Here is a 19,727-nt window from a genome sequence, read left to right on the forward strand (position 1 = left end):
TCTGTCCTCTCCTGCTCCTTTCCGTGCCGGAAGTCAGGACCTGGATGACTGCATTAACACTGTATCGCGCTAATGCAATCATCCAGGTCCTGGGCAGAACGCAAGAGCAGGGGAGAACAGACCCGGAAGCAAGAAGAAGTTTGCCGGGCCCCACTTTGGAGGCCAGGCCCAGGGAATTTTGCCCCCTCCCCCCTCTCTGTGGCCCTATCTTCACCCACATCAAATAAAAATACAAATAATAGAATAGAATTAGCAAGGATCAGCAACCATAACCAGCTTCTAAAATTACGTTACAACAGTAGGGCAATTTTTAAGAGTAAAACCAGGCATTTAATGATTCACAAAACTGGGCAAAATTATTTAAATAACCCTCTCTCTTGTGGTAATTTATTCCAAAACAAAGGCGCTGCCACTAGAAAATCCCTCGACTTTCATCGAACATTTCTCAGTCTTATAAGATGGAAATCCCCAACAAGGCATCACGACTCGAATGTAAAGTCTGTCTCGGTGTATAATAGATCAACTTCTTTGATAAATAAGGAGCTTCTCTACATAATGCTCAAAACACATTTTAGAAAGGACATTTAGATCAGAAAATTAGACGTCTGAGTCGGGATGTCTGAAGTTCCACTAGTATTTTAGAACAGGATCTGCTGAGATTCGTGTAAAGACATAAATGTCTATGTGAGCCACAGAAACACGAATGTCTATTCTTCTTGAAGCTGTAACAGACCCCCCCCCCCCCCCAGTATCCCTTGCCAGTTTCACTTTTGGGGTGACATCAACCACTGGAGAATTAAGGGGGTGACCTCCCATAATCCCTCCTATGGAGAACTGCTCCTAACACCTATATGTCCCGACTAGCAAGTCTAAATCTGGACATCCATCTTTTTGGACACAGACAGACATCCATTCCCCTTCTGAAAATGGGGAACAGATAACTATTTTGGGGCCCACCCCAGTCCTGCCCAAAACACACCCAGACGCTATGCAACATGGATGTTCTTCGGTTTTGGATGTTCGCCTCATCTTTCCGCTATTGGAGTCCTAAGCACTGGAATTCTCTCCCGCAACACCTTAACACTCAAGCGGACCACGCCCTCTTCAAGAAGTTGTTGAAGACCTACTTCTTTGCAAAGACCTACTCCTCACTTTATACCGCTGCTTGATGCACCCTCCCTGGCTCCTACCCTGCTAGTTCACCCTGTTAGATGCTTCTCCCCCTGCATACTCCTTGTATATTCTTCTAAGTTTTCTTATTCTGTATTTTATTTAATGTTTGTAAGCCACATTGTGCCTGCATGAGTGGGAAAATGTGGGATATAAGTGAATAATAAATAAATAAATAAAATCTCTCGGCTGACTATTTTAACCTTGCAGAAAAAGAATGATAAAGAGCTGAAACAAAGCCTCTTTTAACTGTATCAGACAGCATCATAAAAAAAAGGAAGACCTCCCTTCTTTTTAAAAGCTGGCAAAGGTTTACCCTGAAAAAGCTGCTTTAAAAGTGCACTGCCACTTCTTCCACTTGGCCTACTCCGATGACTAGAAACTCATCTACACAAAAAAAAAAAAAAAAAAAAACACAGCACCACGGGCCTTTAAAAATGGAACACAGTTCTTTAATGAATGAGCCTTGACAAAAAGACCCGACACGGGCCGTGTTTCGGTGACTAGCACCTGCGTCAGGGGTCACAGTGATGACGTGGAAAACTCGGGGAATAACTCAAATATATTCCTCTACAATATATTATTCCTTACCCCACATCTCATATAGTAAAACCTACAAAGCACCAAGGCACTTTCATTTTCTGTATCCAAACGTTTGGATACAGAAAGTGAAAGTGCCTTGGTTATTCCCCAAGTTTTCCACGTCATCACTGTGACCCCTGACGCAGGTGCTAGTCACCGAAACACGGCCCGTGTCGGGTCTTTTTGTCAAGGCTCATTCATTAAAGAACTGTGTTCCATTTTTAAAGGCCCGTGGTGCTGTTTTGTTTTTTTTTGTTTGGACTTTAGTTTGTACTTCGTTCCCTCTCTTTTGTAATATCATAGAAACTCATCTACAACATGCACATCAGCTCTTATCTTCACGTACGCAGGCCTACTTTTCCTTTCTTTCACCCCTCACCCACATTTGTATTACACATTTTCTTTACATGCACCAATGTTCTTCTTTTCCCTTTCAAGATCCCATCAGCTCAAAGAGCATTTCCTTGTTGTGTGCTACTGCCATCAGCAGTGGAGAAAAGGCAAAAAGAATGAGACATTTCATTGCAGTGTTTGAATGTATAACTCCTGCAATCCCATTTTATTAATCTTTCTTCTACTTCTGGCAAGGTTGGCTTACCAGCAGGAATGAAAGATCTTTCTTTTCCATTTTCTTCCAAGCGATTTGAGTTAGATAATGTAGCAGCTGTTGCATGGGGAAACATGCTTGGCGTCTGAGCTTAGGGTGCAGTAGAAGTATGTTCAGTGGGCTTCCTTTGCACAATTACAGCTACTGCTGCTATAAAGAAAATGATTGTATGTAACAGTGGTGGAGCTTTGGGTAGGCTCTGGTTCACCCACTCTGGGCTTGCACCCACCCAAAACTGTGGTACTTTTGCTATGGCTGGTGTGGATCACTAAGCCCCGCCAGTAAAGAGGTCTTCCTCTGGTGGCTAGAACACTCTCCTACAGTCCATCGGCTTCTGCCGCCACATTGCCCCCCCCCCCCCCCCCAAAAACATGCTTGCTTTTCGCGAATTCTCAAAAACTGAGCGTGAGTGGGGAAGCCGGTGCAGCGGTGGGCCATAGAATGGGCTGCAGCGCACCTGCCACGCCAGGAATTGCTAGCGTGGTATATTAAGAGAGGCCCTAATTTTTCTCTTTTTTTTTTGGGGGGGGGGTGTTTCTACAGGAGATTAACCCTTTCGCTTTGGCCATGGTTGCAGCACAATTATTTCCCCAGTGGGGGGTCAGGTGGCAGAGTATTAGCTATTGCTGCCCCCCCCCCCCCCCCCCCCCCACACAATGTTGTACAGATTCTCATTCTTAGCAAAATAGGTCAAGAAGAGATTGTGTTGCGCTCAAGGCTCAGACCTTACATTTCATGTTAGGCATAAAGAAGCCAGAGCAATGTCAAGGGCTGTTCAAGCAGTATAACCACAGAGGGCGCAAAGGCTTCAAAATCACACCCTGTCCATTGTCTACAGAGGGCAGGGCAGGAGTGCTAGTGGGCATGTCACACAGGGCACGATTCCAGCTCAGGGCACTCTTGAAAGAGCAAGTGTGGTTTAGAGCACAGCCCAATCTAAAAGCCTGCAAAAGAGGAATATTCCACCCTATTGATCACCTTCTCCTTGGAGAAGGAAAAAGCAGTCGTCCTAAAAACGTACTTCAAAATTTGTACTCTTTCCAAAAATACTAGGACTATGGTCATGCAATGAACATAGTAACATAGTAGATGACGGCAGAAAAAGACCTGCATGGTCCATCCAGTCTGCCCAACAAGATAAACTCATATGTGCTACTTTTTGTGCATACCTTACCTTGATTTGTATCTGTCATTTTCAGGGCACAGACCGTACAAGTCTGCCCAGCACTATCCCTGCCTCCCAACCACCGGCTCTGGGACAGACCGTATAAGTCCGCCCAGCAATATCCTCGCCGCCCAACCACCAGCCCCGCCTCCCACCACTGGCTCTGCCACCCAATCTCAGCTAAGCTTCTGAGGATCCATTCCCTCGGAACAGGATTCCTTTATGTTTATCCCACACGTTTGAATTCCGTTACCGTATTACATAGTAAATTTAAAACAAATCAGAACAAATATTTCTTCACTCAACTTGTAATTAAACCCTGGAATTCATTGCCAGAGAATGTGGTAAAAGCAATTAGCTTAGCAGGGTTTAAAAAAAGGTTCGGCTAGTTTCCTAAAAGAAAAGTCCTTAAGCCATTATTACGACGGACTTGGGAAAATTCACTGCTTATTTCTAGAAACAGGCTCCTGTTGGGGTGTGCTAGCTGCATAGGCATACAGATAAGTGACTGATCCCTTAAGCCATCAGCTATAATTATAATATAAGAGCCAAATGGCATGCTTTATAAAAATATAAGAAAAAAAGTAACAAATAAGCGTGCTAGGTAGCTCATTTAATGGTAGGACGGTGGGTAGCAGTCTATGATTACAACTAAGCAGCATAATAGATACTAAACGATAACTGCTGCGTGTTTGAGACTTTACCTACAAACTCCACCATATAATTCTCCCTTAGCACTCTGCTTATTTTTTTGTTGGTAGTAGTTACATTGAGTAGAGTAAGCTGCATAAGTTGGCAGTATTTCTAGGATAAGCAGCATAAAATCTGTTTTACTGTTCGGGGATCTTGCCAGGTACTTGTGACCTGAATTGGCCACTTTTGGAAACAGGATACTGGGTTTGATGGACCTTTGGCCTATCCCAGTATGGTAACACTTACGTTCTTATGTACACTTATGTTTTTCCTAACGTTTCTAAGGCCGCTCAAGCAAGATGTAAGCTATTTCTTCAAGTCTAGAATTTTGGTATTGGGGGCCACTTATTTCCCTCCAAAATGTTATATCACTTTTCCTGATGTGAATTATATGGGGATTTTTTTAGCTGGAAGAGTTACAAAGGTTGTTGATAGATAGGGAAGCAAAATAGTTTATTTTGTAGGTGGGAATGTATTAGATCACCTTATGTTTAGTCAAAGTGTAAATGGATATATTTTCTTGATTATTTGGTAGTTTTCTTTATTATCTCTCTTTTCTCCCTTGATGTGAACTGTTTGTTTTCCTAATGAGTGCTTTTTATACCCATTCTTCATTAAAATTTAATAAAAAAGAGGCATACTCGCTTTTGCTAAGATACACAGGGCACCTGAGATATAAATAATCCAGTGTGAAAGAAGCGTCTCTCTCTAAATCAGCAAATACTCTCTGTCAGAAGTTTTTCCCTGGAGGCTACAAAACATGCTCCAATTTATTACCAAAATTCTTACAGGAATGGTGGTCTGCACCTATTCCACATAGGGGCAGACGATCTGCAAACTCCAAGATGGAAAATATACAAAGCAGATCGTTGATGGATAAAAATGATTTTAATAATATGATCAATAGCATACGATCAATCAAACAGTCACTTATCTCCCAGAGTGCACTCTGGGAGATAAGTGACTGTTTGATTGATCGTATGCTATTGATCATTTGTTTCAACATCCCTGGGAGAGCCGTTTTTTTCAAGATATCAACTGCATATTATATTACAGTTGCTTTGATCATCTTACTCCTCCTTTGGTAGTGGAGAAACATTGAGTAGCCCCTGAAGCAGCCCAGTAGGGCGAAACACGGCCTGTGTCGGGCTATTGTATGCATATTTTAATATATTATTAAAATCATTTTTATCCATCAACGATCTGCTTTGTATATTTTCCCTATTCCACATAGGCCTCACATTCTGGGCAGGTCTTTCGCTGGTGCAAATGGCCGCATCTAAATTTACACGTGACCTCTCTGCTTAAGCGTTAATTCTATAAATGACAGGGGCAGGTAGATGCTTTTGGTCCTCACCTCTCCATGAAGAGCGGGAGCTGCTCCTGAAAGACCTCGTGTGTTGCCTGGACATCTAAGGCACAATACTTCATTAGATTCTGCACAGAAAAAATTGTAAGCAAGACGATTTAAGTGATAAGCAAGACCATGAAACTCACACTGTCAAAATGGAGTCGAGAGGGGGTGGGAAGGAGAGTGAGAGGGCTGCATGGGTGGAGTGTATGTACTTAATATGTTCTTGCCTCTTTCTACTTCCCCAAAAACAAAGTATCGGTGAAGGGCAAGAATACACGGAGTAGCTTAGTGGTTAATGAAGTGGACTTTGATCCTGGGGAACTGAGTTCGATTCCCACTGCAGCTCCTTGTGACTCTGGGCAAGTCACTTAACCCGCCATTGCCCCTGGTACAAAATAAGTACCTGAATATACTATGTAAACAGCTTTGAATGTAGATGCAAAAAACCACAGAAAGGCGGTATATGAAGTCCCATTTCCCCTTCCCTTCCCGCTAAGTTCTGAAAGAATCTTTATCCATTCTACCCCGAGGCCAAACAGCACTTCCTTTATGACAATTCCAGCCCTCTCTAGCCAAGTGGAGGATAGTGGCGTAGCGAAGGCGGCTGACACATGGGGCGGGTCTCCGCTGCTAACCCCCCCCCCCCCGGGTGCAGCGCGGCGCACCCCCCCTCGGCGTGCGCACCCCCCCTCGGAGTGCATTCTTACCACTGGCACTCCGCCCCGAATGCACGTCGTCGCTGGGAGCTGCGTCGGCTCCGCTGGTTCCCTGTTCTCTCTGCCCCGGAACAGGAAGTAACCTGTTCCGGGGCAGAGAAAGCAGTGAACCAGCGAAGTCGACACCCCCCCAGCGGCGTGCACCCAGGGCGGACCGCCCCACCCCCCTCCTACGCCACTGGTGGAGGAATAGCCTACTGGTTAGAGAACAAAGTGGACAACCAGGGAAACCTGGTTCATTTCCCGCTGTTGCATCTTGTGATCTTGGGCAAGTCACTTAACCTTCCATTGCCTCAGGTACAAACTTAAGGGCTCACTTAACACAAGAAAAAAAAAGGCCTAATGCAAAAAAAAAAAAAAAGAGTTAAAGCATTTTGCGGTAGTTGCCTTTTAGCATGTGCGAATCATGCATTCTTTATTTATAAAAAATATTTGGGGGGCGGGGACATGGCATGGAAGGGTTGTTTGCTAGTGTGTTTACATTAGCATGCACAGTCTGAATAATGCAGACTTAAGGCGGGAGTACTTAGCACCTCCTAGGGAGGAGGCAGAAAGTGCTCCTGCATCATTTCTTTTACAAGTACAGTGCACTAATCTGAAGATTAGCGCATGACCTGGAAAAAAAAATCCTGACTTTTATGCTGTGGTAAATCTGTGTTTAGCGTAGGAAAGATTTTGCTGTGGCTTAGTAAAAGGGCCCTTTAAATGTCAGCCCTCTGGGGTCAGGGAAATACTTAGTGTACCTGAATGTAACTCACTCTGAGATCTAACACTGAAAAAGGAGTGACCTAAATACAAATAAATCTCTAGAGGCCTGAATTTGAGTTCAGTAACAACCTTGTACAAAATCTTGTTCCGAAGCCTTGTGCCTTCTATGTCACCACCAGACAGGACTTAACAAAGATCTCGGTTTTCTAGACCATTATAAACTAGGGGCATAGCTATGGGGGACTGGCCCCCCGCAAATTTCGTCCGGGCCACTGGTTTGGCTGGCGGGGGTCCCCAAACCCCGCCAGCCGAAGCCTTCTTCAGCGCCGGTCTCCGGCGCAGCTGCGTTCGCTGCCTTGCTCTTCTTTCTTCTTGCTCCTCCTGTGCACGCTGACGCTCCTTTACATTAAACTGAGGAGGAGCATCAGTGTGCACTGGACAGGAGGAGCAAGAAGAAAGAAGAGAAGGCAGCGAACGCGGCTGCGCCGCAGACCAGCGCTGAAGAAAGCTTCAGCTGGCAGGGGTTGGGGACCCCCGTCAGCAAAGGTATTTGTTTTTGCTGGGGAAGCGGCAAGGAGGCAAGGCAGTGATGGGGGGGGGGGGGGGGGAGGCAAGGAGGCGAGGCGTGGTGGGGGGGCGGAACTCAAAATGTGCCCCCAACCTCGGGCTCTGGCCCCCTCCTGCCGTGAGATCTGGCTACGCCCGTTATAAACCATAGAAATTCTACTGCTTTGTCATCCTCTTATCACCATGCATATCTCCCTGTCCCTCATCCACTCGGCTCTCCCTGTCTCTCACCTAACCCACCCCACCCTGTGACTGTCACTGAAATGCTTTGATGTTTCACTTATATATATACACTCATCTATCAACATTTGCTTATTTCTGATCTGACGAAGGGCTACCTTCGAAAGCTAATCAAAAAATGTATTAAGTTAGTCCAATAAAAAAAAGGTATCATCTTATTTTCTTGTCTATGTTTTATTTTATTCTATTTCTGTGTCTTACCTGAAATTCAGTCCTGATCTCCGTCATGCTACCCTTCACAAACAGCTCCCGTGCCTCTTTGTCCAGAGGGGCTCCTCCAACGTAGAGGCTGTGCACATCTGCCAGATTGTTAATGCTACTGATGTTCACCCAATCCCAAGCAGCAATCTGCAGCCAGAAAACAAGCACCATAAACGCTGATCTCAAACTGGATCACTTTTACCAGGGGCATAGGCACCAAATGACCCCACCCTGGACACAATGAAGGAGCCTGCTCAATACTAGGGGTGCTCAGCAGGAATGAAAGAGACCAGGAACACAAAGCTATCTAAGCAAATACCAGATGTGGCTATGCCATACAGTGAAATACCAGCACATCTAAAATACATAACAGGCTGAGATTTGCACTGAGTGAGTATGAAATCTGGTTTTCACATCATACCATGCCTCATGGTTCAGGGACTTTAGAGAGCCAGACACAGGCAGAGAAAGAATAAGCCTATCCTCGCTTCTTCAAATATCCAACCGGCCCTCGCCCTATCACATTGCTCAGATTCTTCCAATCAAGTTTTATAAGTCTTTCTATCTCACCCTATTGGGGTACCTTCAGGGCGGCTTACAATCTAAAAATTGTGGAGAATAAGCGACAAGGTCAAAAAACACAGACGTGACTATTAGGGAAGGGAAGAAATACAATAATTGATAGGACGGAGGGAAAGAACAAGAGGGAATGCTCAAAGTTATCTTCCAAGGCACCTCTCGTAGGCCTGCTAGGGAGAAGAGAAACTCATTTATACGCAGCCTTAAAAAGTATGTTTTAAGATCTGTTTTAAATTGATCAAGTGATGTCTGGAGACGAAGAGATACCGGTAATGGATTCCACAGATAAGGCCCCTGTACTGTAAAAACAACATTATTAGTGTGTTCGTATGTTAATGTATTTAATTCTCGCTTGCACAATTAGGGGGAAATTATTTATATGGTGCCACATATTAGGTGCTGCTTCCGCTCTGAATTTTTAATGCAAAAAAAAAGCGTTCTAATGGGTGCAAGGCACCGAAACGTGGCAGAAATGGCAGAGCCACATGATAACACACTTATGTACCCATTTATAGAATAGCACCTAAGTGTTTCCACGCGCATCTGCAAAGGAGCACGGGCGAGCCAGGGACGGTTCCCTTAAAATGCGCTCAGGGTTATATAATTAGGGGGATCCGCGCCTAACCTGCACTCCGAGATTTACACCTGGTTTCAGTTGGTGTAACTCCTTCTGCCCAAAGCAGGATGCGAATCCTGGCCCTATGCGCTATTCTAAGGAGCGTACATCCCAAAATGCCCATTATACAATAACTTTCAGCACCCATTTTTTTCAGGACCAAATTTTGAGCGCCATTTATAGAATTTCCCTTTAAGGCACACGGATGTCAGATACCACGAGTGATTAAATATCAGCACTTCCACAGAGGCACAGAATGACTTATTCCTGAAAATATTTTGTAACAGGCCTCATTTTGGAAAGAAGGTCTAGAAATATAAAAATCGTTACGTTACTTATTTTAGGTGTGCATAAACTAGTTCTTAAATGTTTTTATCTTGCATAGACATCTAAGTTCCAATTTTACAAAGCCGGCAAACACACATCTCAAACTGAAGAATGTGCAAACTGCAAGTAGGCGTGGTCTGGGTGGGACTGAGGAAGCCTTAATAAATGAACAAACCTTTATTTCCCATTTCAGAAGGGAAGTCAATGTCTGTATCCTAACAGATCAACATTGGGCTTTACACCTGATATCTAGGTAGCAGGGCTGCTTGGGGGGGGGGGGGGGGGGGGGGGGGCGGTAAGATTCCCCGGGCCCAGCACCGGCAAGGCTTCCAAAGGCAGGCAGAAAGTTCTGCCCCTCGGTCTGTCTCTCTCCTGCTCCTATGTGTTGGGACCTGGGTGACTGCATTAACGCAATAACCCGGGTCATGGCACACAGGAACAGGAGAGTGACAGACCAAGGGAGAAGCAGACGCAGGAAGGTAAGGGGTGGCGGCACCCTGAGTGAGGGGGGGGGGGGGGGTGGCAGTGGCCCTGCCCCGGGCCTGACTGTCTCAGCAGCACTACATCTAGATTTCAGAAACATGGTCGTACTGGAGCAGAACTCCATTAAACGGGTGAGGGAAAGTCACCCCAGCACCCCCTCCCTCCAAAAGCCAAACCAGAAAGGGACACCAGGCTCACTGACAGTTTCAAGCAAAATAAACATTTTATGTTTCTAACATTGCTTGGATAGATGTTTATGTGCCTGTTTTGACCTAATTGGTATTTCAGATGTTTATGCCATACATGATCATCTATTTCTCAATGTCTTTTAGATCAGGATGTTTGTCAGGAGATCCTGTTCTAAAAAACTAGCGGAAGCTGGACATCTAAATTCCTCTCTGTGTTACTCCCATGAAAAAGGAATAGAATTGATCACTTAAGCAGAAACCTCTTTAAAACAAGGATTAAATGTAAATCAATGAACTAGTCCAGATCCCGTGATAATGGCTTCCCGACCACCAATTAATACTAAGTGAATTTCTTCAAAAAGGCGGTAAATAAACCCTAATACAGTACAGTCTTGATTATCCGACCTTCACTAATCTGACCATCCAGCATACCTTACAGACACTCCCCCCCACCCCCGGTGACATCATCGCATTACCATTAAGAAGTGTGCAGGTTCTCTTCCTGTTTTCCGGCTTCACACGCTGCTGGTTAATGTTAATAAACAATACTGTATTTTAAATACAGATACCTATGCCTGTTCAGTATACATAATGTATGTTTTCTATGCATTTTTAACGGAGTTACCATCGTTTTCCGTATTATCCAACTTTTCACTCATTCGTGGTCCCATTTACGGAAGAACCAAGAGTAGAACACAGCGAAGGCGACAAAACAGATGATGCCAAACAAACTTCTACTGGACTCAGGAAAAGTTCACAGCAAGAGTTTATTCTTAAAAACTGGACTCGACATGAGTCGTGTTGCGGCCACTCTGGCCTGCCTCAGGAGTCCCTGTATAGCAAAGTGCTGTTGGTTCTCTAGGAAAAGTCTTGTCCAAACGATGGAGTTTACTCACAAGACCTTGAAAATGTTGAGAAAAGATTATCTCAACTTCTTTGTACCATTATGCTAAACTCTTGCTCTGAACTTTTCCTGAGTCCAGTAGAAGTTTGTTTGGCATCATCTATTTTGTCGCCTTCGCTGTGTTCTACTCTTGGTTTTTCCACTGCGGAGGTCTGCTTTCTTCTGTGTTTCCCATTTACGGAAGACATTCAAGACTGCAATGTAAATAAAACACTAGCACCTAAAGCCACATCTTTCAGGCTCACCGGTAGCCCTTTGGCCTTGCTGCTGGTTTTCTTGATGTGCTGCTTCACTTCCTGCAACCCTTTCCTCTTGCCGTGTTTACTGGCCATCCAGAGGCTGCGCTGAAACCCAGTCAAGCCAGAGATAGCCATGTGCATGCTCATAGTATCCAGAAAACGCATCTGGGAACCCTAAAACATACCAAGAATCAAAACCACAATAAATGACCATCAGGATGGTTTCCTTGTAGAAATAGCAACATTCCATGTAGAATCTCAAAAAGTAGCAACAGTGGAGGAGTGGCCTAGTGGTTAGGGTGGTGGACTTTGGTCCTGAGGAACTGAGTTCGATTCCCACTTCAGGCACAGGCAGCACCTTGTGAATCTGGGCAAGTCACTTAACCCTCCATTGCTCCATGTAAGCCGCATTGAGCCTGCGATGAGTGGGAAAGCGCAGGGTACAAAAAAAATAAAAAGGGAATAGACTGAGAAAATACTTCTTTACGGAAAGGTTGGTGAATGCACGGAGTGGCCTCCCAGTGAAAGTGGTGGAGACAAAGACTTTATGTGAATTCAAGAAAACATGGGACAAGCACAGAGGATCTCTAAGGGAGAGGAAGGGATAGTAGAGCTCAGTAAATTATACAGATGGGCAGACTGGATAGGTCATGTGATATCTGCCATCATTCTCTATGTTTCTATGTTTAATGCACCTGTTATAAGCTGAAAGAAGGGGGGAAATGGGGATACTACTGGGGCTGGTGCTTGGATCACTAATATTACAATCTCTAGGAAAATAATAAGTAGCAAGTATCACAAGACCGATATTCTTTTTGTCTATACTGCAATCAATGGAGGAGAGGGAAAACTGGAGGAAGGTTGGCATCCTTACCGTGATGAGATACTGCTCTTTAATGTGTGCCCTGTCAAAGCTGACATTGTGTCCCACTATCAGCCTTTCCTTCCAGTTCTGCTTGGCGAGGTAACTGGAATCTTTGGCAGTTTCCAGTGGAATAAGGTCAGCCAAAGTCAGCTGGCTGGACCAGGTGTAGCGATCCTCTATCAGCCTCTGACTGCACCAAGAATACCTGAAAGAAAAGCTCACTGTACTTTATATCTCAATAAAACATCTATCTATTGACATCAGGAATCAATGAAATGCAGTGGTATATGGTTTATCTGAAAATAATCAAACACAAAGCCCAAGAACTATAATAAAAGAAAACACACACTGTACAAGCTTTTCAAATCACACCCTCCCACTTGCCACTGGCGAGTTGATTTTAACTGGTAAATACATGGAGTGAGAATGAAGAACCCTGTCCTGCAAAGCCACACTGTAAGGAACATTCCCGTGGGCAGTAGAAGAGGCAGGTCATAGAGGGGCCCTTTCACTAAAGGGTGGTAGGGCTACCGTCACCTTGCAACGTGACAAACTGGACCTACTGCCGGAGCCTGGCCTCTGCCGTGCACCAACTCCAGAGCTAGAAAACATTATTTTTATTTTCTAGGGCCGAGGGCTTATCCGGCGGTAATCGATGATGCGCGGTTACCACTGGGGGTAGCACAGGAGCCCTTACCGCCTCCTAAATGGGTGGTGGTAAGGGCTCCCCCCCCGGAAATGGCTGTGCGACAAGTGGTTCACTTACCACAGGACCATTTCCGTTAAAACCTGTGCCGCGAAAAGGGGGCCTCAGTGAGCAGCAAATCCACGCACTGACTCTACCGCCAGGGACTCTTTGATCGCAGTTTGGTAAAAGGGGACCAGAGTGAAGTGGGAATCCCTATTGTCACTGCTGTCTATCGGAAATAGCATGCCAAAAGTCAGCTGCAGCACTGGGAAACACCCTGGGTGACGTGTGGGAGGCAGAAAGAACATATTTGACTCGGTGCATAGGGGGAGCAGTGCAAAACATTAAGGGCCCAATATTCCAAGGGAAGGTTAGCATTTTGCTGGCCACTGCTGGCTTTATTCCCAGATATTCAATGTCAGGCCATGTCTAGGCACCAGAATTGAATATCTAGGCACACGCGGACGGATAAAATCTAGCTGGTCAAATGTGTCTAAAATGAACCACATAAAGACAGGACTGTGTTTTATGTGGTTCCTATTTATGGAGGTGGTGGAGCCTAGGACTGTTCCGGAATTTTAAAAGGCATGGCATAAGCATGTGGGATCGCTTAGGAACAGGTAGAATTTGGGGTTACAGAGGATGGGTCATTTGGCCTTTATCTGCCATCACATTTCTATGCAATTATTCTACCTGGTTAAGTGCCGATTCCACTCCCAAAATGCCCACAAAGTAGCCAGTTTCAGCTTAGGGACTAACTGGATATTTTCAGTGGCAATACCTGGTTAAGTGATGCTGAATATGCCCGGTTAGCCCTGGGCAAGCGATTTAAACGGTCAGGAGCCATTTCCGGTCATTTAAATTGCTTTGAATATGGACCCCCCCAAAATATATAAAGCTGTTTTTCTCACCAGCCATTTGGAGAAACAGCCACTGCTAATGTTGGACACTGGCCTTCTGTCATACAAACTTCCACATCAAATACCAAAGCTTGCTCGTCTGGGAAATCCACAATGGTCTTGTCTCCATCAGGCCCGTATTTGGTCCACCCAGCTTCCATAGCCCACTCCTGGGGCATCGAGGGTAACTCGCACTGCAGAAGCTTACTGGCAGCCTCCAAGTAAGGGAAGCTCTGCTTCTGAGCCAGAATCCGAAAGTGCTCATCAATATTGCTCCCGTACATTTTTGGCAACCGCAGCTCAACATCGGGGATGGTGGAGGTTTCTTTGCCCCACAAGTCATGCCTCGTTAGATGCTCTATGCTCTTCTGGATGCTTTCTTCCAAATACTGTACCTGCTCACCCCGAAATATCTGCTCATGAAGGCCCTTGGAGAGCATCTGGATATTCAGTGGGTTCACTCGTTGTTGGTTGCTACTAGTTTCTACTTCTTCCTCCTTTGGCATTTGGCTAACAGAAGACCCTGTGGCATATTTCAGTTTCCCCAGTTTCCATGTTGGTAACACAGACGCCAAGGGCCTCTTCCAGAGCAAGCGGATCATTTTGCTCTGATTTTGCCAGCATGAAGCCGTCAGCAAGCTTCATTGGCAATGCCTAAACAAATTACATAATTAAAAAGAGACATGTGACACATACAATTTATTAGAAATTATTAAAGAGTACAAGTGCAGTAAGAGCTTGAATGCAAATGGACTATAAATTATAAGACTTATCAATATTAATATGCGAGTCCCACCTACCTATTGCTCACTCCCAGAATTAAGAGGTGGCAAACCCCAAGTTCATCAGACACAAGTCATTTTAGCAGCATATTTGCCCCTCCCTCTGTTTCTTCACTTCTCTCCCTTAACTCCTCCCTCCAGCCTTGAAGACAGGCAGACGAGCAACACTTCTGTCTCCTGATTCTTAGTAGCTGGGGTAGAAAAATGGGCCAAAAGGCTCTGCAACTCGAGCAATTGCCCCTCTCATCCATCCAATAATTGCTAATAGACTTGTTCTCCTGGAGTTTTCCAACCTTTTTTATTTTGTTTATGGATTGATTTTTTTGGAGGCAGGGATAGTGCTGGGCAGACTTATACGGTCTGTGCCAGAGCTGGTGGTGGGAGGCGGGGCTGGTGGTTGGGAGGCGGGGATAGTGCTGGGCAGACTTATACAGTCTGTGCCAGAGCCGGTGGTGGGAGGCGGGGCTGGTGGTTGGGAGGCGGGGATAGTGCTGGGCAGACTTACACGGTCTGTGCCAGAGCCGGTGGTGGGAGGCGGGGTTGGTGGTTGGGAGGCGGGGATAGTGCTGGGCAGACTTATACGGTCTGTGCCCTGAAGAGCACAGGTACAAATCAAAGTAGGGTATACACAAAAAGTAGCACATATGAGTTATCTTGTTGGGCAGACTGGATGGACCATGCAGGTCTTTGTCTGCCGTCATCTACTATGTTACTATGATTATTTTGCACCTTGATATATTTTTTTACATTTTATAGGTACAGCTCAGTTTGATTTTCCTGTTGCCTGCAAGCATGAGAAATTAAAACCATAAACTCTACTATTCATCACCATAATCCAATTTATTTATGTAACGGAACCAATACATTGATTACTTGATACTCATGCTGACTGGTACATGACACATGATCTTCCTGCCTTCTAGTTTATCATCAATGCGCCCACCAAATCCCCACCATCCCAGGCTCTTTTAAATCATCAGAGCTTGCTGGGCATGTCTGGCATTCCCTGCCCCAGAAACCTTTTTTTAAAGCCAGGTATACTATTCTCCAACAACACAGTTTCAGCTAAACTGTGCAGTGACTGAACCTCCCCCCCCCCCCCCCCCCCCAGCTTTCTTAATATTTCTTTTAAATCTCTTCATGGTTGTCCTATTATTAAGGAGCTTTAGGAATGATGAAGTGATGGAATCAAGGTCAACAACAACAAAAAAAGGAAAAAAGCAGGGACTACTCTTAAACCCCATACGTTCACAACTCAGACTTCTGCCCTGTCTGTATTTTCTAACAGCTCGAAGAATTTTTTTTATTATTTAATTTTGGAGCACACAAAATAAAAAGAATATATTTTCACTTTTTTTTTTGGTATATTTATAGCAGTCAAGAAATTCCAGCTGATGTTTTACTCCAAGCTAATAAGAAAGGAGAGACTCAGGGGCAGATGCATCAAACGTAATGAGGCTTTAACGAGCCTTTAACGAACAAGTAGATCACCCTGGCATGCACTAAAGCCCAATTTCCAAGGACGGTAGCAGCAAACGAAAACGGAATGCAGATGAGCAAATTGTGTAGAAACCCTATTGAAATGAGATGCACTAAGGTTTTCTGCTTGCCCTAACGCTGGAAAACTACGGGAAAGCTAACGAGAGGTCTGTACCTCTCATTGGGGCTGCCCGGATTTAAAAAACTTATGCAAAAAAAACCCATAAATCGTGGTGGGACAAAAACACTCGCCAGAAGTGTCCTTTATGGACAGCTTTGCACCCCCTCGCCCGCCCAAGGTCGCCGCTGCTCCCCATGCCAAAAACGCCAAAAAAACCCCCCAAACAAACAACTCCTTTATGGCCGGCCTTGCCCCCCCACCCCCCCGCCAGGGGTCGCCGCTGCTCCCCGCTCCCCCCTGCATTAAAAAATCATAACTTTAGGCAGCCCGGGCCCCCCTCCCTTCCTCTCTTTCTGACTGGGGAGTACATCAGACGAGGACGGGCCCAGGAGGAACGGGGGGATGTCCGAAGAGGCGATCAGCTGTTCTTGCCAGTGCAGCGCCTTCACACAGAGGTGAGAGGCGCTGTGAGGGCCCTGTACAGACGGAGGGGGCCCGGTGGAGGGGGGGGGGGAGCGGCGGCGACGACCTCAGGGGGGGTTGCGTGGCCGGAGGATGGCAGGAGGCGGAGCTGAGGAGAAAGAGAGGAAGGAGGTGGGGCCCGGGCTGCCTAAAGTTATGATTTTTTAATGCAGGGGGGAGCAGGGAGCAGCGGCGACTCCGGGCGGGGGGGGGGGGGGTGCAAGGCCGTCCATAAAGGACGAATTTGGGGGGGTTTTTTTGGCGTTTTTGGCATGCACAGAGCAGCCAGCATAACGCTTGGCTGCTCTGCGCATGCTTTATGGGCCGATTATCGACGGTTTTAACGAAGGGTTAGTGAATGCAAGTGAGCTGCAACGAGCAGCTCATTTGCATTCCCTTTCCTTCGCGCATAGCCGTTCTGTACCGATTCGTTATGGAATTCGGTACGGAACGGCTCTAACTGCTGAAGACTTACCTCTTCAAACAAGCCTACCCAAATGAACCATCCTAACTCTCGTACCTAACTCCACAACACTAGTTTTACCCAAACATCAATCCTTTTCCCACATCTCTTATTATTGTCCTACTCTATGTAACTATGTCATCTCTGATACTTTGTTCCATACTTTGTATTAACTCTGTGTTACTTTGTACCATACCATGTAAGCCGCACTGAACCTGCTATCGAGCGGGAAGGAGCGGGGTATAAATGCTATAAATAATAATAACGAGGACTTTTGTGCATCTTGCCCCCAGTGAGAGAAGTCAAGGCCAATAATGCATAGCAGGTTCTCTAAACGTATAAATCCAATTAGCAGTTAAAAATCCAGAAGAAGGATAACATCTATGCTTGAATCACATTTACTTCCATTCCTGGGAAGCCTCCCTGGATGGATGGTTCTCTCACCTCCCGCTGTGGTGAAGAAAAGCTTCGCGCGGCCTACAAAGCCGGTGTCTAACCTGAGAGTGAAGGTGGGTGGGCGGACGCCGGCTGCTCTGGTTCCAGCAACCCCATCCGTTTCCTCCTTACATATCACGTTCACATTATTACCGCTAACTTCTGCAGTACTTGGGTTTGGGTTACTACTACTACTATTTAACATTTCTAGAGCGCTACCAGGGTTACGCAGCGCTGTACAAAAAAACAAAGAAGGACAGTCCCTGCTCAAAGGAGCTTACAATCTAAAGGACAAGGAGTGCAGACAATCAAAAATTGGAAGAGTCTAGATTACCTAGTTAGAGGTACAATGGTTAGGTTCCAAAAGCGACATTGAAGAGGTGGGCTTTGAGTAAAGATTTGAAGACGGATAGGGAGGGTGCTTGGCGTATGGTCCCGGGGAGTTTATTCCAGGCATAGGGTGAGGCGAGGCAGAAAGGGCGGAGCCTGGAGTTGGCGGTGGTGGAGAAGGGTACTGAGAGGAGGGATTTGCCCTGTGATCGGAGGGTAGGGGCGTAAGGGGAGATGAGGGTAGAGAAGTAGTGAGGGGCTGCAGATTGAGAGCATTTGTAAGTTAGTAGAAGCTTGAATAGTATGCGGTACCTGATCGGAAGCCAGTGAAGTGACTTGAGGAGGGGCGGGGTTCAGTTCTGATGGTGTAATAATGGGTCTACGCCAGTTTCATTAGTCGGGTAATGATAACAGGAGCCCTGCAATGCATACCCCCAAAACCACACCAGACCCTACTTTCAGAGACCTAGGCCAAGATGCACAAAAGTCCTCGTTAGAGCCGTTCCGTACCGAGGCAAAGATGCACTAAATTTTAACGACCCTTTAACGAAGAAATTTTTAACCGTAGCATGCATTAAAGGCCATTTTCCTACGACACTAGCAGCTAACGAAAACGGAATGCAAACGAGTAACTATCATTGTAATGTGGGCAATTCGGGATGCACTAACCATACCGTCGATTGCACTGAATCATTTACCGTGTTATATTTAACGTGCTGTCTGAGCTGTCATACAGACAGGTCTTAACACATCCTTGTGGGCGTCCTTGCCTGCCTGCCCCCCCCCCCCCCCCCCCCCCCCGAGGTCGCCGCTGCTCCCCGCTCCCTCTGCATTAAAATGGTGACTTTTTTAAGCAGCTCCGGCCCTCCCCCCTCCCTCTCTTTCTCAAAAAACAGCTCCCGTGCCGCCGCTCCCCCACCTCAGTCTTACCGGGCCCTCGCAGCGCCTCGCTGCACGGCCAAGAAGTTCTCGCTTCTACCTTCTTCGGACGTCCTCCTCCTTTCCTCCTGGGCCCGCCCTCGTCTGACGTACGTAACTTCCGCCCTTCCTTAAAAGCAGAAACAAGGAAACTAAAGAGGCTTCCCTGTGCACGTTGTAGAAACGTTTCATGAGCTCAAATACTTAAGAAGAATGTATACTGCTATGTTTCATACGGGCCGCGTGGCCTAATGGATAAGGCGTCTGACTTCGGATCAGAAGATTGCAGGTTCGAGTCCTGCCGCGGTCGAATTTTTTTTTCAGTTGCAGAGATTGTTATTAAATAGAGAAACTAATTAATGTTTATATGGGTGGTAAGAAGTAACATTTCTAGTATAATCCAGGTTTAATTTATAGTCTTCATTAGTTTGATTACTTATTTTCCTAGTTTGTCTTCTCTTTCTCCCCTGAGGTGGTCTGGATTGTTGTCTTGAAGAGTTGAAGAGTACTACTTAGTTCTATTTCTTCTTGGAAATATTATATTTAAAAAATATATATTTTGTTTTATTACAATTTACAAGACCAAACACTCCCAAAGTAAAGTGAATAAATTAAATAAAATAAATAATAACAATTAAAAAAAATTAACTGTGATTTTGCTAAGTCTGAGAAACAGTTCTGATTTGAGTTGAAATGTAACATAGTAACATAGTAAATGATGGCAGATAAAGAAAGACCTGTACGGTCTATCCAGTCTGCCCAACAACACAAACTCATTTTACATGGTATGCAATACTTTATATGTAGCTTTTGCTCCTAGGAATTCTATGCACAAAAATGTAAAACTCTGCCGGTAATATTTTTCAATTCTGCTCCCAGTCATGTGCCAAAGGCCTTCAAGAACAGGTGAATTTTTAATACATCAAAATGCACTATTACCTGGAGG

General features: G+C 45.5%; 1 protein-coding gene and 1 non-coding gene across 2 annotated transcripts in view; one reads left to right on the plus strand and one right to left on the minus strand.

Annotated features, from left to right (window-relative positions):
- POLG (DNA polymerase gamma, catalytic subunit) overlaps positions 1-17,751 on the minus strand; it is an 89,106-nt gene extending 71,355 nt beyond the window's left edge. The window contains 6 exon segments of the mRNA XM_030189692.1: positions 5,575-5,654; positions 8,004-8,150; positions 11,346-11,513; positions 12,214-12,409; positions 13,804-14,445; positions 17,501-17,751. Of these exon segments, the coding sequence (XP_030045552.1) occupies positions 5,575-5,654; positions 8,004-8,150; positions 11,346-11,513; positions 12,214-12,409; positions 13,804-14,393 (1,181 nt within the window). The 5' untranslated portion in view covers positions 14,394-14,445; positions 17,501-17,751.
- A 1,267-nt stretch (positions 17,752-19,018) lies between these two features.
- Positions 19,019-19,091, plus strand: TRNAR-UCG. Its single transcript has one exon. It is a non-coding gene; the product is annotated as a tRNA-Arg (tRNA).
- The last annotated feature ends 636 nt before the right edge of the window (positions 19,092-19,727 follow it).

Source organism: Microcaecilia unicolor, chromosome 1 (genome assembly GCF_901765095.1).
Source record: "Microcaecilia unicolor chromosome 1, aMicUni1.1, whole genome shotgun sequence".
Taxonomy (NCBI): domain Eukaryota; kingdom Metazoa; phylum Chordata; class Amphibia; order Gymnophiona; family Siphonopidae; genus Microcaecilia; species Microcaecilia unicolor.